The sequence below is a fragment of the Scylla paramamosain genome, chromosome 44 (assembly GCF_035594125.1).
Source record: "Scylla paramamosain isolate STU-SP2022 chromosome 44, ASM3559412v1, whole genome shotgun sequence".
In the NCBI taxonomy this organism is placed as follows: Eukaryota; Metazoa; Arthropoda; class Malacostraca; order Decapoda; family Portunidae; genus Scylla; species Scylla paramamosain.
The window spans coordinates 274,807-297,711 of record NC_087194.1 but is presented as its reverse complement, the minus strand read 5'-3'; the positions used below and the strand labels follow the sequence as shown (position 1 = coordinate 297,711).

General features: G+C 48.0%; 1 protein-coding gene across 7 annotated transcripts in view; it reads left to right on the top strand.

Annotated features, from left to right (window-relative positions):
* The window catches only part of LOC135094006 (F-actin-monooxygenase MICAL3-like), a 68,997-nt gene extending 46,412 nt beyond the window's left edge, over positions 1 to 22,585 (top strand). For 4 of the 7 annotated variants that reach the window (XM_063993706.1, XM_063993703.1, XM_063993700.1 and 1 more), the window contains 12 exons: positions 427 to 683; positions 1,060 to 1,262; positions 1,767 to 1,939; positions 2,321 to 6,806; positions 8,188 to 8,426; positions 8,692 to 8,848; positions 12,751 to 12,789; positions 14,520 to 14,658; positions 14,801 to 14,909; positions 15,251 to 15,425; positions 15,604 to 16,378; positions 19,035 to 22,585. In XM_063993706.1, the coding sequence (XP_063849776.1) occupies positions 427 to 683; positions 1,060 to 1,262; positions 1,767 to 1,939; positions 2,321 to 6,806; positions 8,188 to 8,426; positions 8,692 to 8,848; positions 12,751 to 12,789; positions 14,520 to 14,658; positions 14,801 to 14,909; positions 15,251 to 15,425; positions 15,604 to 16,340 (6,714 nt within the window). In that variant the 3' untranslated portion in view covers positions 16,341 to 16,378; positions 19,035 to 22,585. The remainder of the gene's footprint in view (positions 1 to 426; positions 684 to 1,059; positions 1,263 to 1,766; positions 1,940 to 2,320; positions 6,807 to 8,187; positions 8,427 to 8,691; positions 8,849 to 12,750; positions 12,790 to 14,519; positions 14,659 to 14,800; positions 14,910 to 15,250; positions 15,426 to 15,603; positions 16,379 to 19,034) is intronic. The other 3 variants (XM_063993705.1, XM_063993707.1, XM_063993704.1) reach the window with 3 other exon arrangements.
* Positions 22,586 to 22,905: the final 320 nt, after the last annotated feature.

Here is a 22,905-nt window from a genome sequence, read left to right as displayed (position 1 = left end):
AACCAAGGACAAAAGCAAATTTGTGGAATAAAGACCATAGATAAAATATAAACAAGATTTCAAGTTATTAGGGTATTAAACTAATGTAACTAAACCACGAAGTGTGAAGCTGAGTTAAAGTTACATCACTGCCAGGACTTACAAGCTGAAATAAACCAGAATTACTAAAACCAAATATTTAAAAAACGAAGAAAAAAGTTAGATTACCAAAATCACTAAATAAATAACCAGACCAAACATAGAAATAAAAAAAAAAAAGTTACTGCATATTACCCTGTACAGCCAAGCATAACAGCACCACACAGCCCAACACAGCATCCTCCCAGACACTCCCACAGTCCACAGCACCACCACAATACCACACCACACCACAGCGCCACACGTCCCTGCATGTGGTGATGGTAGCACTGGCACACTCTCTTTCAGGTGCCGACACTGGTGGCAGGGGAGGCTGGGGGGAAGGCTGGCACTGGCACTGGTCCTGGCACCCCTACCATTGCTGGCCTCACCCCAGAGGACCGTGGCACCACCCCAGAACGTGTGGAGTTTGAGAATTCACTAGTGGAGCAGAGTGATGAGGAAGAATACCTATCAGAGGACGAGTGGACCGATCGGAATTTTGGAGCCTCCGCAAATGAGCTGGATGAGTCAGATGGAGAGGACAGTGACTACTCAGATCTCAGGTATGGATTGCATGGATGGGTGGGTGAGTGGATGGTTGGATACACACACACACACACACACACACACACACACACACACACACACACAAAAGAATAAACCATTTATTATTATTATTTATTATTTTTTGGTATTTGATTGGTATATATGTAATCTGTTTAGTTTGTGTCTTCTCTACTACTACTACTACTACTACTACTATTATCCATTCCATACTGTTTACATTCTTACTGTTACCACCATCACCACTACTACAACAATAACAACAACAACAACAACACCTATTCATTCATTCCTAACTATATCACCACCACCAACACACACGCACACACATATACACACACACACTAGCCTAACCACTCCACCACTCTCCCACAGCGACGAGGAAGTGGAGGACGAGGAGATGGAGTTTCTGGAAGGAGGTGGAAAACTAACTGCAGCAGAGACCCGTAGGTTGGCGGAGTCTTGGCAGCGGAGATATTCCACTGATAACTTAGATGACTGTGATTCTCCACATTCCGGCAAGGAGTCTGAGTCGGATTTAGACTCGGACAACTACAGCGAGGAATGTGGAGCAGAAGGTGGGTGGTGTTGTGTGTTGCATGGTGTTGAGAGTGTGTTGTAGGGTGTGTTTGTAAAGTTAATAGGTGTAGGTGTGTTTGTTTGTAAGATTCAGGGTGTGTTTGTAAGGTTAAGTGTGTGTGTGTGTGTAAGATTCAGGGTGTTTGTAAGGTTCTCAAGTGTGTGTGTTTGTGTGTTTGTTTGTAAGGTAAGGATTGTGTTTTTAGGGTTACAGGGTGATTTCTTAAGGGTGCAGGGTGTGTTTGTAGGAAGTTACAATTTGTGTGTGTGTGTGTGTGTGTGTGTGTAAGAATACAGGGCATGCTTGTAAAGATAGAGGGTGATTGTAAAGATGCACTGTAAGTAATTCTATAGGCTGTCTTTATCAATTAACTATCTATCCTTTATATTTTGTCACTTGTAAAGAAGAAAAGTTGAAAAGTTTATATTATCAGTTAAATTGCTTATTGTACTATTACCACCCCTTGCTTATTGTACTATTACCACCACCACCACTACCACAGGAGACGAAAGCCACACAGCCACAGAGGGAGAGGGAGGAGAGGATGATGATGAGGAGGAGGAGGAGGGGGAGGCGGTGAAGAGAGCAAGAGAGCTGCGGCGTCTGGAGGTAAACATAGATGTCACTGCGCCGCCCAGAAAAGCCGAGACTTCTGACAGCGGCTCGGATACTGAGGTGCGTATGTGTGTGTATGTGTGTGTGTGTGAGAGTTTGGAGTTACCTTAGTTTGGTTAGGTTAGTTTGGTTAGGTTAGGTTAAGTTGTTGCTTCTAAAATATCAGAAAGTGTAGTTAGGTTAGGTTGGTTCTTAAATGCCACAGAGTTTGGTTCAGTTGCTTCTAAATTATCAGATAGTTTAGTTAGGTTAGCTTTGGTTTGGTTATTGGTTCTGAAATGTCAAATAGTTTAGTTAGGTTAGGTTAGCCTGTTGCTTCTAAAATATCAAATAGTTTAGTTATATTTCTGTGTGTATTTGTAATGAACAGTGAAAGAAGGGAGGGAAGAATGTGTTACTGCTGCTTCAAGAAGTGACCCCAGCATTGCCTCCCTGACACAGGTGGCGAGTGACGAGGAGAGCGAGGAGAGCGACACTCAGATAGACACAGACTCAGAGTTTGCCGATGACCATGTGCAGCCCGGGCCGCCCAAGTCCATCCCCACCATCGTCATCAACGAGACTCATGACCCGCGGCAGGAGAGCCCCGCCCCAGAGGACAAGGCAGGGGAGGAGACCAGGGGAGAGGCTAAGGGCGAGCCAAGGGCCAACTTTGTGTCCCAGCGCATCGATCTCGGCCAGAAGGAGGACGAGGACAACTGGGTGAAGGAGAATGGGGAAAAGAGTGCCAGTCTGACCAATCTCAACGAGACAGGCCAGGCCAACCCCCGGGCGGAGCAGCTAAAGCGCCTCCTGCAGCGGACAGACTCCACGGAAGCCATCGCGGCCCAGCGTGCCCTGCAGCTGAAGCGCCAATACCTGCTGGGGGAGAACTCCAACCTGCCCCGCAAGTCGGTGTCCACGGCTGACCTGGGGAACCGCTTCAAGAGCTTCATGGACAAGATCTCCGAGACGCAGAAGATGCTGAACCCAGCGCCGCAGCCCAGCGCTGCCATGCAGGCCTTCATGAGCACCTCTGTGTCCTCCCTGCGCAGCCCCTCCTCCTCCCCCTCCTCCCCTCAGCTCACCGCTCGCTCCATCTCCCTCCCCCAGGGTGATGATGCGGCCCACACCAACAATGCCACCACCACATCCTCCTCCACCACCACCGAGGAGACCAGAGGCACCAGTGACGCCATCACCACACGTGTGGAGTCCTCTGTGTACCCCGTGGAGGGCCAGGAGGGGCGGGAGGGGCAGAAGGGGGAGTTGAAAGGCTTCCCGTCCCCTTCCAAGCCCCCTCAAGGTGAAGAGGAAGCCACACAAGCGCCAGAAGAATGCCTCGGCAAGATCCCTCTGTCAGAGAGCAGCAGTGGGTCCAGTGAGTCAAGCAGCAGCAGCAGCAGCAGCAGCAGCAGCAGTGGGGACGGTTCAGATTACGACAACGTCCCCACTGGCAGCAAGTGGTCCCCCCCCAAGAAGTCCCCCACTGCCATTGAGCTCCAGCAGCACCCCAGCACCGGCGTGACAGACAGCGCATTCAGTGACGGCGACGTGCGTACCAGCGACACCACCACTGACCTCCTGGCCTCCACACAGCCTCCCCCTGACAGTGACGCAAGGGGCAGTCAGGAGGCATGGGTGATTGGTGAGCCGGAGGGGAGAGGCAAGGACAGTGACGATGACAATGTGTTTGGCCTGTCACTCCCCGGGGACACTGACGCAGGTGTGGAGACTGTCAACCGGGAACTGGTGTTGGTGAATGCCCCACGGTCCCTCGAGGGTCCCTGCACCGGGGAGGCCGTCACGCTGCAGGAGGAGGAGGAGAAAAAGGAGGAGGGCACCAAGAAACCAGTTCTCTCTCTGGTTGATGACCTGGAGAGAGAGAACGAGGAGGACAATGTGGATGAGCTCTTTAACAAGTTAGCCAGTGATGCAGTGGAGGACATTGACAAATTCTCCGAGCTTGTGGAGTCCTCAACGGCAAACTACAATGGCTTCCCCTTCTGTGATGACCCCAGCCCCAAGGAGACCGAGGCAGTGATAGCCTGTGATAGTGAACGGAAGACAGACGCAGCCAGTGTGACCGTGTGTGTGGCCAGCGTGGCGGAGAGTGCAAGAGACGACCAGGATGTGGAGAATGTGAAGGACGCTGTGACTTTAGCAAGTGAGAGTAACTTAGCGGTGATCAGGGACTCAAGCAGGGAGGGCAAGGAGGCAGAGGTCGGCAGGGAGGCAGGGGTGAGTCCCAAGAGTGACCAGCCATCGCCCCTCACGCCCAGCCCCAGTGAGGAGCTGCTGCCACCACCCACCAAGGAGAGCCTGTCCAGCCCAGAGGAGGGGCGGGAGTACACAGAGACAGAGCTGTCAGACTGGGCGGGGGACAACGGCGGTGTGAGTGCCGGCGAGGATCTGGAAGTGGAGGTGAACGAGCGTGACCGTCCCTCCCACCGGGCGTCACTGCGGGGCATCGCCAGGATAGCCTCCGAGGAGAGTCTTGGGGACACAGACTCTGCCATCTCCAGCGGACAGAACGTGACCACGTCCGCGCCAGCCAAGCCGCCCACCACCCTGGCCGACCTGGACGGCATAGAGTTTATGGACACCAGCGAGAGTGCCAGCAGCCCAGAGGAACTCACCCACCAGAAGCAGGGCTACCAGAAGCTGGAGGAGGAGACGCCCACCACGCCCCTGGCACCACAGATCTCCCTCATCGGCCAGGCCGGCCCCACCACCCACGCCTCCCACAGCAGCAGCAGCAGCAGCAGCAGCAGCCAGTCTGACAGCACCAGCACGGAGCTGGACACGTCACAGAGCAGCGTGCAGGAGGCCCCCAGCGCAGCGCAGCAGACAGAGGGGAGCCCAGCGCCACCACCCAAGAGCATGTCAGAGCCCCCGTCCCTCAGCGAGCCCCGGGCCAGGATGAACGGGGAGAGACGCCACGACTCCCTGGAGGAGTGCACCTCCCCGTGGCGCTATGAGGGCTACATCCCACGCTTCAAAGAGCGCATGAGTCCATTTGGCTACGTGCGCGACTCCATCGACATGCAGAAGAGCTCCTCCAGGACCTCCCTGGCCAGCCCTCGCACACTGGATGGTCAGAGGGAGGACCACCAGGAGGATGAGGAGGAGGAGGAGGAGGAGGAGCAGCGCCCTTGCCTGAGTGCCGAGAGCAGCCCTGCGAGGAGCAACCCCAAGGTGTCGCCCAACACGGCCAAGAAGCAGATTGAGAGCAGCCTGAAGAGCCGTGACAGGGACAAGGAGAAGGACCTCATCAAGGAGATGGTCATGTCCCGCATCACCCGTCGCAGCTCGGAGAAGACCCCCCGCCGCACCTCCCGCACCTCCCCCAGCCCCCTGTCCTCCACTAGCTCCCGCACCTCACTGTTCAGTCCCCAGTCCTCTCAGGAGAACCTCCTGGAGAAGCAGGGCAGCACCACCACCACGCCCTCCACCACGCCCTCCACTGCCACCGAGGCCCCAGCGGAAGAGTGCGGCAAGCGGCACATCCACGTGGACAGCCCGACGTTGCTGCGACTGGACACAGTGCAGCAGGAGCTGCCGGACGGCGGCCAGACCTTTGGGGCGGAGGAGAACAGGGCCAAGATTCGCGTGGGGAACTTCTTCCGCGATGACAGTGTGCTGGGGGGGCCAGGGCGCAGTGGCAGTCTGCACGACGTCAACGTGCCCTTCGTGGATGAGAGTCAGGATGAGGATGCGTCCGAGCGACGCGAGGCGTCCTGCCGCAGCACACCCTCCGCCAGCCGCCGCAGCCCAGCCACCAAGCGTGCCGGCATGCTGGATGCTGCGCCCCGCCCCAAGCTGCCAGCCACTCCCCTTACCCACCCGGAGCAGTTCTCCAACCCTCCTGTCAAGTTCCCAGGGCCACCTTCCAGCCCCCCACCCTCCCTCAACTCCCTTGCCTCCGTCAGTGCCCCCAACACCCCCCGGGGCAGTGCCACGGCCCCAGGGAGTGCATCCTACACCCCCAGGAGTACCCTGGCCCCTAGGGGTTCCCCTGCCACCCCCAAGGCCACCACCACTCCAGTGCCCACCTCTGTCACCCCAGTGCCCATCCGGCCACACCGTGCCTCAGCCCACGCCAAGGGCCTGCCCAGCCCCAGTGAGCGGCCCCTGTCCACTCCCAACCTGGGAACAGTGGAGCGGGAGCGAGCCAGGGAGGAGGCCCGGGGCCGTGCCAAGCTGAAGACAGACCACGACCTGGGCCTCAGTCCCCCCTGCCTGGCCGACAACCTGCGGGAGAAGCTCAAAAAGGGCGGGGCAGGCGAGGCCGAGGCAGAGGCCCCCTCGGCCACACCCCGGGCCAGCAAGGCAGGGGAGGGAGCACCTGCCACCGCCGCCAGGGACAAGGAGGAGCGGGTGCGGGAGCTGCTGGAGGAGCAGCGGCAGCACCGGCAGCGGGAGGCACCAGACGCAATGGAGGAGCCAGCCAGCAAGGAGGATCGCCTGCGGGAACGCCTAGAGGAGTACCGGCAGCGGCAGCGCGGCGGTTCCACCCGCAACAGCACCACTGCGGCAGCCAGCAGCAGCGGCAACAGTGGCGGCGACGGACGGCCTAAGAGTCAGCTGCTGCGGCGCCACACACACCACCGGCCATCCCTGCTGGAGCTGGAGTCCCTGCAGGTGTTCACGGCCAGCCTGGGCCCCAGTAAGTCTGCCTCCTGTTCCTCGGTGCCCCTGGCCGGCGCCGCATCCTTCACCACCCCCACCCCCGCCCCCTCACACCCCACACCCCCCACCCAGCCCCCCACACAGCAGCCCTACTCCGTGCCCCCATCCCCCGCACCCTCCTCCACCACCACCGCCTCCTCCACTACCTCCACCCCCGCCAGCCAGCCCTCCCAGGACTCCCCCTCGGACAAAAAGCCGTCGGGCAAGAAGTCCAAGGACCGGGAGAGGAGGAGGAGCCTCATCCAGGTGTTCACAGGTGAGTGGCGGCCATGCTGCACTGCGCTGCGTGCTGCTGTGCTGCTGTGCTGCATGACGCTGCCTTGGTGCTCACAGCGCTGTGCTTCACTCACCACCACTGCTGCTGCTGTCGCCGCCTGCTGCAGCCTCCACACACAGCAGACAGCTTGGCACTGCTGTGGTGATGGCCCTGCACTGCTGCCTTACTTTCACAACACCTGCTCCCCTTACTGACCACCACCACCACCACTACCACCACTACTTAAATCTTGCATGTTCAGGTGTGGTAAAGTACATGACGACACTAATCAACTGCTACCCTGACCGTCACATACCCACACAGCCACCTGACACAATTCAGGGCCCAGGGACTCCCACACCACTAATGACTGTTGTGAGGACAGGCAGTGTTTGATCCTCCTTCACACTGACTCACTGGATGGCTGGCAGTGTTACCTGTGGCTGAAGTTATCTTATTCTTAAACTTAATATTCCTATTCACTCATTTCAAGTCAATATTTGGGTATGGCCTGTTTAAATGCATGTGAGGCTGGCTGGCTGGCTGGCTGGCTCATTGGCTGACTGACTGGCTGACTGACTGACTGACTAACTAACTAACTGACTGACTGACTGACTGACTGACTGACTGACTGACTGACTGACTGACTGACTGACTGACTGACTGACTGACTGACTAACTAACTAACCAAATTAACTAACTAACTAACTAACTGACTGACTGACTGACTGACTGACTGACTGACTGACTGACTGACTGACTGACTGACTAGCTGGCTGGCTGGCTAATCCTTGAATTATTACTATTACTTATTCAGATATTACTAATCCTTCTCTTGCTAATATAAGCTTTCGTTTATACTTTTTAATTACTTATTTCTTAATATAATTCAGTTTTTGTGTATATATTTACTGTGTTTTCTGTATGCCAAGTTATTTATGCCTTTAGGTGTGTATAGAATTATTATTATTATTATTATTATTATTATTATTATTATTATTATTATTATTATTATTATTATTATTATTATTATTATTATCTTTCACAGCACTGCATTTCTGCTTCTTCAATTTTCTACTCAGAAAAAAAAAGAATAAGAAAAAAAGAAGAGAAATAGAAACACAAGGATTAAAAAAAGAAGATGAATAAAGTAAAGAGGAATTAAATAACTGATGATAAAAGGAATAGTGAAAATAATAATAATAACAACAGTAATAATAATAATAATGACAAGAATAATGAAACTAAGGAGAGAAAAGATAATGATGATACAATAACTAAACACTCCTCCTCCTCCTCCTCCTCCTCCTCCTCCTCCTCCTCCTCCTCCTCCTCCTCCTCCTCCTCCTCCTCCTCCTCCTCCTCCTCCTCCTCCTCACAGGCATGTTTAGCAGCAAATCCGACGACAAGAAGAAGGCAGACCATCATTCAGAAGCCAGTGATGCCCACTCCACCACCACCACCGCCACCACCGTCGCCTCAGCCCCTCCCACGCCCCCTGTGCCCCCTGCTGCAGCCCCCCCCACGGAGACCCCCAAGGCAGCCCCCCCTAAGAGCCCCCTAACTGTGCGTGACAAACTATCAAAACTGAGACTGTCAAGGTCAAAGGAGAAGAAAAAGGTGTGTGTGTGTGTGTGTGTGTGTGTGTGTGTGTGTGTGTGTGTGTGTCAATGAAGGAATGTCTCTTACTATAACTATTTCAGATCCATCCATCCACCATCTGTCATTTAATCCACCACACTACAGCATCCATTCACCCATCACTCATCATCCCTTACTTACCAAACCATCCAACCATCCATTTCTCCAGTAGACTGACAAGGGACACTCAGACTACCATCCATTCATCCATTTTTATCTGACCATTCATCCATTTCTCCGGCAGAGTGACAAGGGGCGTTCAACCAGCATGGATGAAGTGAACCGCAAGAATGGCCAGGACCCCAGAGCAGCCCTGTCCCTTCCTACCTCCCCATCCCGCCGCCCGCTAACTTTCTTCCCCTCATCCTTCACTAAAGCCTCTTCGCCACCCCAGGCTTCAGGTGACTAACACTGTAACCTTTGTAACCTTGTACCCTCTCTAGTTTTGTCTGTACATGTGTGTGTGTGTTTGTGTGTGTGTGTGTGTGTCAGTGGTGATTGAACGATTGTCTCTGGTAAATTGAGTCGTTTAAATTGTTTTTTTTTCTCTCTCTTTCTCGATTTTGGGTAATTTTCGTTGTCGTTTTTTTGTTTTTCTAATGTTTTGGGTTGTTTAGGGTGCTCTTTTTACTGTTTTATCGCATTTGGGGTCAGTTAGGTTGTCATCATGTTATTTTTCTCGTTTTTTGTGGCAGTTCAAGTTTGCCGTTTATATTTTTGCGACATACAATCATTTTAGCGCTGAATGACGGCAGGGAGGTGTGACGTCACTGCCTGATGGGGAAGTAAACATCACCACTCTTCTTTCACTTACATGTGGCTCTTTGGCGAAGGTCAGTCAAGTAATAAAAATTGGCAGTTTTCCTTCAATTTATGGGACGGTTTCAGTGAGAGTTACAGGCCACAAGGACATAAAGATTGGCAGTTTGTTTCCTTCAGTTTATAGGATGGTTTAAGTGAGACAGGCCATAAGGGATTAAAGATTAGCAGTTCTATTTCTTTAATTTATTGGGTGGTACTGAGGCTTCAACTAGTGATAGCCATGTGAAGCTCCCTTTAAGTTACTGAAGCTTCAACTAGTGATAGAGATCCTGGTGGACCTCCTCTTAAATTACTGAAGCTTTAACTAGTGATAAGAAGCCATTTGAAGCTCCCTCTAAGTCACTGAAGCTTCATCTAGTGATATAAAGAGCCTAGTAAACCTCCCCTTAAGTTACTGAAGCTTCAACTAGTGATAGAGAGCCATATGAAGCCATATGAAGCCATACGAAGCTCCCTATAATTGACTGAAGCTTTAACTAGTGATATAAAGAGCCTGGTGTCTCTCCCTATAAGTTACTGAGGTTTCAAGTAGTGATAGCAACAAAGTAAAGTTCTTCTTTAAATCACTGTGCCTTCCAGAGTTGAAATATAAAATTGTTACTCGTGGTAGAAAGTTTAAAAGACGAACTGTTCATTGTTTTCCGAAAGTTTATGGAAAAAGTTTATACGCAGATTCGTCATATTGCTGCCTTTCAAGAGTTGGTGCTAGGAATATTATGATGACAGGCAGCGATGAGATAGACTGACGTGGGAGAGATGGCCGGCAAACTGAGGCTGGTGCGGCATTGTACAGACACTGGAAGCCCCTCTAAGTCAGACCTGTGATGGTGGACAGTGATAAGACAGTAGTGTGGAGAAGAACACTGGGAAACTGAGGCTGAAAAATTATTGTATTGGCCATGAGGAAGGACACTGAAGAACACACTGCTTTTAAACCCTTTAATTGTTCTACCTGGGAAGGTGGATAACTTAAAAACACTCCTAAACTCTCTGTCCTTCTGTTTTAGGCTTTGAGAGGGTAGAACACCACTTAGGAACACTAGAACCATCACAGTCTGTCATTTAAGGTTATAACAGGCAACAGAACACTCAAGAATACATATGAGGACTATCCCAATGTCCCCAGAAGATCTTTATACCTAAAACACACTTATTAAAGGGATCATTGAAGAACGCACTCACAAACGCACCTTTTAGTCAATCCCTCATGATATAACAGACGTGACCAAGAACACATGGATGAACACACCTTTTAAAACCCTCTTGATATACCCTAAAGGTTTCTAAATCCAGACAACACCTGTCTCAACAACACACCCTTTAGAACCCCCCCTTAAGTCTGTCCCTGAAAGCAACAGATATAACTTTACAACACACTCAGAAACACACCTTTTAAAACCCTGCCAGTGTTTCGTAAAGTTCCCTTAATGCATCAGAATCCCTTTAATTACTTAACCACATCTTAGCCCTGCCAGTCAGATCTCCCCTGGCTGGTAGAGGACCCTGCCATCCACCCCCATGGAGTCTTACAAGTGTTGCTGCTGTCCCAGGGTGTTCGTGGTCCCTGGCGATGTAGCAGGGTGTTGTGTGCTTGCTGTACCCCTCTCCCCCACACACTGGTGCATCCCTGGATTGGTTGGTGAAGTGTGTGGCTGTTGGGTCATCTGGTTGTCTGTTTGTATGCCTCATCCTTGCCTGATCTTGTCTTAATGTGTCCTAATATGTCCTAAGATCCCATTTTTAGTGATTTTATTTCTGGTGTGGTAGTTATTTGTTTTGTTTGTGTCTGTCTGTCTGTCTGTTTATGTATCTTGCTCTCTGTCTCAAACTATCTCTGTTTTTTCTGAGATTTGTTTGTTTGTTTGTTTGTAAAGTAGTGATATTTTTGCATTGTTTATTTAATATTTTTTTATCTGTTAGTGCAAATTATTCCTTTTTTTTTTTAACGTGTCTTCCCTTACAGCATTTATTTAATTTAGACGTGTGTTATTTTTCCAGCAAACAAACATTTTAATAACCACCTTTTATGTTGTTGTGCCGCATTACAAAACATTATTTTTATAGACGGAACCTAAAAACATTTATACCATTTATTTTTGTATCCACTTACCCACCCATTTATTTAACATGTTAACTTCAGCACCTGTAGTGTACCTTTTTTGCAGCCGAGTCACCCTGTAGTGTTGATAAGTAGCGTGTGGTGCACTTAGCAAGTACTACGATGTGTCTGAAGTAGCCTAGGTAACAGGGTCTTATAGCTTGGAATGTACTGTAACCCTTTATGTGTTCCTCTCAATCATTTTTCAGTCATTCTTCTTTTTTTTTTTACTAGTTATTGTTCATTTTTCTAAGTCGCCTATCTATTGTTCATCTGGCTAATCACTTTTCCCTCTCATGTCCTCTTTATTCATTCTTCTCTGTTATTCATCTCTTGGTCATTCATCTTTTCTTCATTTACTTTTATTACCTATCAATCTTCTTTTCCTACCTCTCTTTTACCTTCAATTAATTCCTTTTCCTCACTAGTTTTCTTCATCTATCTTCATTTCACTAACTACACTTCCTCCTATCCATCTCTCTATACCACAAACTCCATTCCTTTCTTCAGTTCCCTCTTAAATACATCATCTCTACATATCCTCAGCTATTTATCACTCCACCCATCATTGCACCAGATTCCTTATAAGACACCCCCTTGCATCTATAAAACAAACTAACCCAGCCTTTTTTCACACTGGAGTCCATCTCAGCCGCTCCACTCGCTGTTAGCTGAGAGTATATTGTCACTCGCCCCCCCATGCATCACTTCACTGTCTCCTCAGCTTCCTACAGTGAAATATTAGCATCTACTGTCTTTTCATTAGCCCAGAGCCACTTAGAAAACCATAAAAAGTATTGATTAATTGTTATTTATCTGTTCTATCACTTCTCTCTCTCTCGAACCTCCGGAAACTGATATTTACGTATTTATCAGCCCGTCTTTCATTCCTGTATCTTCTATAACTCATTGAAAAGTAGTGTTTCATTTTTAACCATCTCTTCCACCACCCCAGTACCTCTAAAACTCTTCAAAACATATTACTTCATCACTATCCATCTATTCTACCATCTCCACTACTCCCCAAACACCCTCCATAGTAGCATTCACCCTTTCCCACCTCTTCCACCACTCCAGTATCTCTTAAACACCCTAGAAGTAACAAAAACATATTCACTGGCCCCCTGTTCCTCTATACCACCCATGTAAGCCTCCCACACAGCCCCACACAGCCCCACACAGCCTTGTAACCCTCAGCCCTGTACATCCAAGCATCCCTGTGTCATGTCCTTGTATTCATTGTATCCTGAACCTCCCTCCCCTGCCCCTGTGACATCTCCCGGCCCCTGTGTGTGTCCCCGGTGGATACTGTATGATCTATGGTGTTCCTCTGTGGTGTTACTCCCCCCAAAAAAACTGCCATCACTGTTCCCTTGAGGGCAGGCTCCCACCACCCCTGCCTCGTCTCCCCACGGATCGAAGGTACAGTACCCTGCCTGACTCTCTATCCCCTGCCTGTCTGTTTGCCTGCCTGTCTGTTTATTTCTGACTTGCAGGTGAATCTTAATAAGTTATGTTTAATGTTTTGTTACCTAAAATTATGTTATGGCTTGTGAAAATGTTATTGAATATTTCGTTTTGGTGCAGGTAAAATTTGTTACCTTTTATCTTGGTGGCTGGAAACAGGGTTGCCACGTGTTGGCCTGCTGACATCCTGCACCAACCATTGTTTTCTTATTTCTTTATTATATATTTTGAGTTTTCTGCATTGACCAAAATTCTGAAACTTTGAAGAGCTAAAAGATCTGTATTCATTTCATCATTCCTATCATTTAATTCTCGTACTTTTTGATTTCTTTACATTTCAATTCCCATATTCATCAAAACAAACGCTGGAATTATACATAGCTTTGCGAATTTATAAAGCCAAGGATTTGTAAACTGAGATTCACCTGTAGAGCTTTGTGACGAGTGCTCTCACCTGCCTGTTTGGATAACCTGTTTTTAATCCCCTGTTTGCTCTTTCTACCTGCTTGTCCTGGCTTGTTTTGTGCCAGTTACCAGTTCTTACCACCTGTTTTTTGCTTAATCACCTGTTTTTCACCACCTGCCTGTTCCAATCACCTGTTTAAAAGCACCTGCCTGTTTTGATCATCTGTTTGTTTGTTATCACCCACCTCCTCTTTTTCTCAATTACCTGTTTCACCTGCCTGTTGTTATCACCTGTTTAAGAGCACTATACAAACAAATTAGCCTGAGTTATGATGTTTGTGTGTGTGTGTGTGTGTGTCCTAATCAGTGTGACCTCTCAATTTTTCACTCTCTTCACTCTCATTTGATGGGCTGTGTGTTGAGTGTGCACCCTGCCTCACCATGTCTCTTCTTGTCTCCCTATTTCACCCCCTGTCTCCCTGCCTCACCCTGCCTCCTTGTCTCTTTGTCTCCCTGTCTCATTCTGCCTCACCCTGTCTCATTCTTCCTCATCCTGTCTCAGGGTGTGTGTGAGAGAAAGAGAGAGAGAGAGATAAGCTAACATTTTTTTTCTTTTTAACATATTTATTTTCCTTTCGTTCCTTTTCCGTAACTGCGTGACTGGCCAGCGTTGGTTCCCTGGGGTGCTTTTGTTAGTTTGTTGGTGTGTTGGTGTGTTGCAGTTTGAGATGAGCATGCCAACACTCACTCCCAGAGCTGTGACCCGTTTTGACATGTGTTATCAGTACATAACCTGTCTATTTTCAACATAGCGGCGTTTGTGGTAGAGTAGCCTGTGGTGGAGGTGAAGGAAGGTAGGAAGGAAGGAGGAGAGAAGGCCGTCATAGAATTTTAAGATTGGTTTAAGTGTTATTCTGTACAAAAAATGTGTTTAAAGTTATAGTTTGTAAGTGTAAAAATAAACTTAGAGATATTTACTGTAAGTTATAATTGGTAAAGTTAATGATACCCCACACTTAAATTTTTCAGTGTAAGTTAACTATGGTACCTATAATCAACACTACTACTTAAATTTTCTGTGTAACTTAATTTCCAGCTTTAAGTAATAATGACATACTTAAAAAAAACTTCCCATTACGTCACCTAGAGGCTCCCAAAATAACAGTGCATAACAAACCCCAATGACACCCAAGAGCAGGTGTAATGCCGTGACAGTGGCACCCAACACACACGGTGCCACCCTGGTAGTGCCTCAGAGTGACCATCTTTTCTTGGCACAGAGGAGAGCCTGTCAGAGGAGGACGCTGGCACCCCATCCGGCACCCTGGAGCGCGGGCAGCAGGCACCGTGGTCTGGCTCTAGTGGGAGGAAGCAACGCAGTGCAGCATTCAAGGCGGCTCGGCAGGCGGAGCTTAAACGGTGAGATGCTGCCTGCTGTGTGCTGTTGTGGTGGTGGTGGTGGGCTGTGATGTCATGATATATGCTGCTGTTGTGGTGCGTGGTGCTGTTTGTCTTGACCGCCACTGAGAGAGGAAAACCTGACTCTCCTGCTTCCTCCTAGATTAAGGATGGCACAGGAGATTCAGAGGCAGCTGGAGGAGTGCGAGGTGAAGACAAGGGAGCTGGAGGAACGTGGTGTGGCGACTGAGAAAGCCCTGAGAGGCGAGGCGGTGAGTGGTCCCCCTCTTAGCCGTCTGTCCCCCTCTTATCCCTCTCTGCCCACTCCTAGTCCTCCCTGTCCCCTTCTTATCCCTCTCTCTGTCCCCTCTCAGCTCTCTCTGCCCCCTCTTAGTCCTCTATCCCCCTCTCATCCCCCCTCTTAGTCCTCTCTCTGTCCCCTCTTAGCCATCCTCTTTGTACCATTACTAGTGTTGGAGTGACAAAGATAATAGATATGCAAGTCTTTTCATTCTCATTTTTCTGTACCACTGCTTATCTTTCCTTTTCTGTAACATTGCTTCTGCTGGAGTGACAATGGGAGTGCAGGTGACCGTCTGTGTCTCCGTGGCAGGGCGGGGCGGAGCGTGACGAGGCAGAGCTGATGGGCGATTGGTTTGCAATGGTGCACGAGAAGAATGCATTGGTGCGATGGGAGCAGGAGCTGATGGTGCGCGCCAAGGAGCTGGAGCTGGAGGACAGGCACGTCAGGCTGGAGCATGAACTGAGGCACCGCATGGCTCTCTCTGGTAGGCACTCACTCACACACACACACACACACACACACACACACACACACACACACACACACACACACACACACACACACACACACACACACACACAGTCATTTTAATATGCTCTGATATTTTGAAAAGCTTAGTGTGTCTGGCTCACTCTTGTTGACCAGTCCCATCTTGACCTCAGAGCATGAGAAATCCCGCGAGGACATCGACCGCGAGGGGACCATCCTGGCGGAGATGCTGAGTATCCTGGAGCAGAAGGACGCGCTGGTCACCATGCTGGAGGAGGACAGACAGAGGTGCGGCCACCACCACACCCCCTCCACCCCAACCACCACCGCTGCCTTACCTCCATGCTTCCACCTTCCCCACACCTCTCCCTCCTCCCCCACGAGACTGCTGACCTCAGACACCCTCAGCCCTGACCTTGCCTTGGATTCAGGTCTACTGGGACCACAGAAAACCATCAGTCTGGCTTCCCTAAAATGCATGAATCTTTTCGCTGACCTTCCCTCAAGTAGACCGAGTATCTTTGACCTCGACCCCTGTAGCCGTGCCTGTACTCACTCCCAGCATGCATTTGGGAAGGCCGGCCCATATAGTCAGCTGGGTCGGGTCAGACGCACCACCGTTCCTGACCTGACCAGCTGGATGACTCTGCCATTGTCTGACCCCTCGCATCCATCACACCGCCGTTTTAGCCTATCCACACCCATTCCTGTGTGCACGGACTCCCGTAGGTCAAGTCTCTGTACCCCCATTCTGTCAGCTGGGCAGTCTGACGAGGGTGTCAGCCCCACACTGCGCACCATCTGTGGCTATGCGGTGGCGGTTGTGGTGGCTGTCTGGTTCCTGCCGTACTTCCAGGCTCTCCTCTTACTACTCCAGGGAGATGGGCCTCCACCGCCCTCACCGTTCTGATCAGCGGCTGTAGACTTGTCACTTTTGATTAGCAAGCTGTGAGTGACTGGCTCTGATGTCACTGATTTGCCTGTTCTGATCAGTAACCTGTGATGCATTTAATGCCAAAATCACTTGCACTTTCTTATGGAGGTGTCTTGCAAGGGTCAGGCATTGCTGTCTCCCTCTTACCTCTCTTATGATTCCCAAGTAACAATGCAAGTCGGGGTGCAAGGCTTCCTAACACTGCACCCCACCACTCTACTTACCCTGTGCATTTAAATAGTAGCTTAAGAATTGCATTAGTAGTTATAGTGTTGCAGTGGTGAAGACTGCATGTTGTAGTGAAAACAGTGTTGTGTTTGTGTTCAGTTGAGGCAGGAGTGAATTGTGTGTTGAGTACTGTTAGTGTATTTAGTCCTTGTGCTTCATCATGCCTTGTGTTACCTGCAATAGTGTGGAAGCATGGTGAACAGTTAACTAATATTGCAACTTCATTTCACTGCATTGCTTTCCTAATAATCAAAAGCGCTGGTACTCAACACGTCTCTCCCTAATCACTAACAATATTGACACATCTCTCTTTGTTCTCTTGACACATCTTTGTTCTCCCCATTGGTACTTGCTATATGTTTACTTACTAACCCACCTTTGACACATTTCTTTTATCCTACAGACTTAACTTCATAACACAAATCCTTCAACAAACACATTTATTACCTGAAGATCTAGCACAAATGTTTATTAGACAAGATTCCACAGACTCAGGAAGAAGATTTTAAACCGTCTCATGAAACCACCCTCCCTTGAATGAACAAAGGAATTAGGAGGGAACATGCAAGCAGAACAGTCCCTACAATGAACAGATGAACCAGCAGAACCACTTCATTAACACAAGAAAGTTCAATAGGGCTTTCCACGCAGCGATCCACTTGAACAAACTTATTACCAAAGAAAGTTAGAGCAATGCCACACGACACCAGACCACAGACTAGACCACATCACCACATCACCACAACACCACCCTCTTGTCACCCTCCCTGTGTCACCTCCTCTGGCCGTCCTGCACTCTGGAGGCTCCTCACTCAGGCCTTCCTGCTCCTGTAAGTCCTGGTACAGCTTGGCCTTGTGACGCAGTGGCAGTAGCAGCAGCAGCAGCAGCCACCACTAACAGCACTTGCTCACACCTTTGCTTGTCTCCGCCCCGTAAACTTCCAGTACACTCACTGATACGTCTAATGATAACCGTGCCTTGGTTTACATCAGTTTACTCGCACTAAATATCACTTAGCATTTTATAGTGATGGTGTGATAGATACCCAAGAGTCATTTGCTTATTGAATACTTGTACACTCATCGGTACACCTTCTAGTGATACCCAAGCCTTGTTTTACACTGACTGATGCTCACTAAAGATTCCTAAAGTATATTGTGTTGGTCTATAGTGACTCTCATATACATACTCAAGGTCCATTCGGTAATCAAACGGACACCAATGCACACCACTTGTAGTGACTATTGTGTCTTGGTGTACACTTCTATACTCTTTCCTCAGGTTCCTAAATATTTGTAGTGATGTTTTATATAGATTCACTTCAAGGATTCATTCACTAGTCTCTCTCACACAAACACACGTACATTTAAGAGCACACAGCAAATTTTTATCTTCCACCACATCACCACTTCTCTTTCCATAATCCCTGTCATCACAACACCACAATCACCACCAAAATTCCTCACCATTATTGATCCCTTCACCACCACAAAGCACAACCATCACCATCACCACCAGTATTCCCACCACCATCACCACCACACACAGCACAACCACCATCACCAACATTAATCACCATATATTGATTCCCTCACCACCACCACCACCACTGCATGCTGCCCGTCAACAGTAATGGAGAAAATAGAAAATAAAACCTGTAGATCTCTTTAATTAATGCTTGTTTCACCTGTATCCTCCCCACCTGCCCACTTAGCTGCTCATTACTAACAGGTTCGGTGATTGGCGGTCTTGTTGCATGTAAGTTACTACAACTATTACTACTATTAATTTTGTGGGGTGTTTAAGTGCTTGCATTGCTATTAATTGTGTTTTGAATCTGCTAAAGCTTATTTTTAGTGTAATGCTTCATGTTTTTATAAGTTACCCCTTGTTTATTTATTTATTTTTTTTATTTATATGTATTTTTTTTTTTTACTTATATTTTTTAAGTTTGTTGTGTAGCTTTTGTGTTTAGTCGCATTAATTTTTTTTCGGTTTGGCTTTCATTTTAAGCCGAAAGATTATTTTTGGGGTACGTTTCAGTTTTATGGCTTGATTTGTTTAGTCCCATAATTGTACGGCCAAATTATTAAAGTGTGTGTGTGTGTGGGTGTCTTGAGTGTGCCGGTAATGAGGACTGACTGTGACCACAACAACTGGTTCACCAACTCTTGCTAAACTTGTTGCTGACTTTGGCATATTCCTCATCATATCACTGTTTAATCTTTCTTCTCCTTCCTCACTCCCTTTGTCTGTTAAATTCACCCTTTCCTCTCCTTGTATCCCCAAAATTATCTGCTTTTTTGTCTCCCTTCCCTTTTAAACCTTTTTTTTTTTCTTCCTCTCCTTGTATCTCAAAAAATTACATGCTTTTCATCTCCCTTCCCTTTTTAATCTTCCTTCCTTTTCCTCATCTTGACATCCTCCTTGTCCCCCGGCAGGTACATGGAAGAGGACCGGGATTTGGAGGCGGTGATGCTGAGGAAAGGCTTGCAGCTCTCCCCACTCAGACGGGAAACTGGCGTGTAAACTCATAAAGGCTCGTGTAAACTCGTGTCCAAATGTGACGTGTTTATCGAGCAGAACTCCTTACTGCCTTCTCGCTTCCCCTCAAGGCAGTGCTCAGTGAGGCTACAATGTGTTAAAGGGTATTTCAGGGATCGTCTTATACTTAACTCCCATGCCAAGGAAAGGTTGGTTTTATCTATGGCGCAAGGAAGGAAGGAAATGAAGGAGGTTGGCTGGGTGTTCACTGCGCTGCGTCAGATCAGCTGTGCAAGTGTTGGGTATGGTGGACGAAGTTGTTTGGTTCTTTTCTGTGTTTTTCCTCATTTCCACGGTTTGTTTTTTCGTCCCGGTCGACCCACCAGTGCAGAGAAATTGTCTTGAAAGTGTAGATGGATTTGCTAAGTAACTGAACTCCTCTTCTCTTCCTTGCCCTCTCTTTTGTCCTCCTCCTCCTCTTGTACTCTCTCCTAGTGCCAAGTTATCCCATTCATATAAACTTTTAGGAACACGCTCAGACAATAAGTCATAAATGAGAAATTTTATGCTTGAGTAAGGAATGAATGAAGACGTTATAGTCCCCGCTGTCACTTATGCAAACGTTATGCAAAGCCATTCGTCATTTAGCATTGCCTGAGTGTCGTGAGTGGGCGCCGCTGCTGCAGACGTCCCCCGTTAATGCTACCAGCTTGCAGGAACAGCGGCAGACACAAGCAATCCAAAGCAGCTGCAATGTAGGACTTAGACTAAATTCTGTATTCTAAAACTTTGTTACTGCACCTCCATTAATTTCCAAAGGCTCTAGTTGAAGGTTATCGAGTTTTCAAGGCTGTTTTTCAGTTTTGGTGATAGATTAACAAAACTTACACATTACTAAAAGGAGAAACAGACTTGAGAACCCGGCTAGCTGTCTCTGTGGACTTTGGAGACAGTCGAGGTAAGAGAGCAAAGCATTTTTCAATATGGAAACCAGACCGATCAACGTGACTCATTCTAGCAGCTTGTCTGGTCTCTAAGGCTTTCCCAGAGTGACTTAAGGATCTGTGTTTTAAAATGTAAGGCCTCAAACCTCAGCAGACCAACCCCACTCTATATTAAAATGAAGTGGACTTGTGTTTTGTCTCATTGGTTTGTGTTCAGCAGCTTGGTTGGGTCTCTAAGGTTCCCCATTGGCTGTGAAGGTCTTGGTATTGAAATGTAAGGAGCCAAACCCAGGCAGACCAGTCACACTACATTACAAAGGAGTGTAGGCTTGTGTATTGTCCTGCTTGGTCGTACAGGCTCCCCTATAGTGACTAAGAAGGATTTTAGCTCAGTGCTGCTCATCCTGGACCAAGTTTAAGGATTAGACCCATTCAGACCAGCACTACTTATTCTGTGTTTAAATGCAGGAGTGTAGGTACGTGTTGGACATCTTGTTTGATCTCTGAAGCCTTTGTAGACTGATCAAGGGTGACTTTACTCCAACACCACTCATTCTCAGTTGAAACCCAAGACACGGAGATAGACAGACCACCACTCATTCTACATTAAGATCCAGCAACATGGGTATTTGTTAAACCCCTCATTTAGTTTATTTCATGGAGTAAAAATGATTCCCACAACGCCATTCATTCTGCATCAAAATCTACACATGTGGGGTGTGTGTTGGCATCTTGTAAGACCTGTGAAGCAGTGCAGAGTGTGTACGAGGGAAGAGTCTCGCAGGACAGGGAACGCGGTGGGAAATGTTTGGTCTCCGAGGCAGTGCAGAGGTCAGGTAGTCAGGAAATGGTCTCAGAAGGGTCATTAGCTGCCTGTGTGACAATATTCAAGCCTCCAAACCCTGTGCCTTCTTCATTAGGTGAGCAGCAGCAGCAGCAGCAGCAGTCTGAAGTGCTGGTGTTGTGTGAGGCAGGACTTGGGGTGGTGTGGGGTGGCTGTCTCCTCCTCCTCCTCCTCTTCTTATCTCCTTCTCTTGTCTCCTCTTTCTCCTCCTCCTCCTCCTGTTAGAAGTGAATTGCAGTTTATAAATTGGTTATGTTATCAAAAAAAATTGTATATTGGAATGAATGATATTTTTCCTTTCTTTTTATGTTTAGTTCATGTTCTCAAAGAAAATTGTTCACAGATTGGAATTAACCATGTATTTCTATCTATTTTATGTCTAATTTGTTTTTTCATCGTTTTCTAGGAGAATTTTTAAAAGGTTTTATTTGTAAATATGAGTTCGGGTTTCAGAGTTGATGGCATTAGGTAAGCTTGTCACTCACGTCAAAAATTCACGCATTAACCACTCATCGGTGCATTTTCCAACATTTTTCTCCGTCAATGTGAATACCACACTCATGAATCAGGGTAAAACAAGCCACTAGATTATCTTCACTCGTCAAGGCGAGGATCTGTAAATGTTCGTCAGTTGAAATTCTCCAAGTGGTGCAACGTCTCATCTCATCGACAAGCTCAGCCTCTCAAATCAAACCACACAGGACACAGTGAGGAGTGCATCAGTTCACTCACTCACCACACTCATCACATTCACACACTCACTCTCCTCCACCCACAACAGCACCTGTAGGATTCACTTGAGGCACCTCAGTTGACCGCAAACAGCCCTGGTTCTCACCCCTCCCTTGTGACACCTGGCGCAGCACTCCCTTCAGCCAGGTGTGTGGGTGAACAGGTGTGTCAGGTGTGCAGCGTCCCTCCAGGTGTGTCCCAAGCAAGGCTATTCCAAGTTCATAAGCCGACTTAATATTTTCTGTGGCTCTTTCTCTCTCTCATCTGCGGCCCGGCCAGTGTCTGCTGCCGGCTGCCTCACCTCATCATCCTAACTTATTCTCTCCTGCGTTGTGTGATTAGTTCAGTTGTGGAGAGCAGCAATAACAAAAGAGCAGTCGGCGATGTGTACCTACCGCGATTCTGTTGTGATAAAGCAAACGTACAGCTTTTTTTTATACTCCTAATCGATTCCTAGCTTTAATCTGTGCATTTGTAAATAGAAACTTAAGTAAATGAAATAATGTACACTGTTAATGCACCCACACACACACACACACACACACGAACACAAACACACACAAACTCACATGAACACACATACACAGCACGAAAATTCACGAGTTTTTACATAACCGCTTGTATTTAGTTCTGCCCGAATTTAGCTTTTGCTTTGATTACTGACACTGAAGAACCTCCCAGCAGTCTAGCGTCAGTCCACAAGGCCAGACGGATAGACAGACAGACAGACCGACAGCAGGTGCAGGCGGCTGTCATTACCGAGGGTATAAATAGTGTTTTTTGGAGCAGCTGCAGGTATTTTCCGTGTAGTCAACCTTAAGTCCGTGTGTCATGAAGGTCTCGGATCTGTGTGATTCGAGGCCGGGTGTAAATGGAATCATGCCCTAATTTATATATCTTTTGTACTGATTCACTCGTCTCATTGAGGCTGGTATCGGCGCTTGTATCATTATTTACCATGGTGCTCCAAAGTAAAGGAAATCTTGCAGCCAAGGGTTTCATTGTCACTCCTCATGCTTCTTCTCTCTCTCTTACTGTTTGTGTCTTGTAATGAATTTGTTTGTCGTCTGTGCTGTGTCCTCAGGTTCTTGTACTGTGTGGTGAATGAAGGAATATATCTCAAAACCCAGAGTGGCAATGAAAGGAGTTGCTGACAGAATACCACTTTATTTGGTGTATAAGGGCAGCTCAGCCAACACAGAGACAGGTTTTTGTACTGACTGGTAAATGAAGCAAATATCTCACAAAACCCAAGGAGTGGTAATGAAAGGAGCTACTGACAGAATAGTACTTTATTTGGTGTATAAG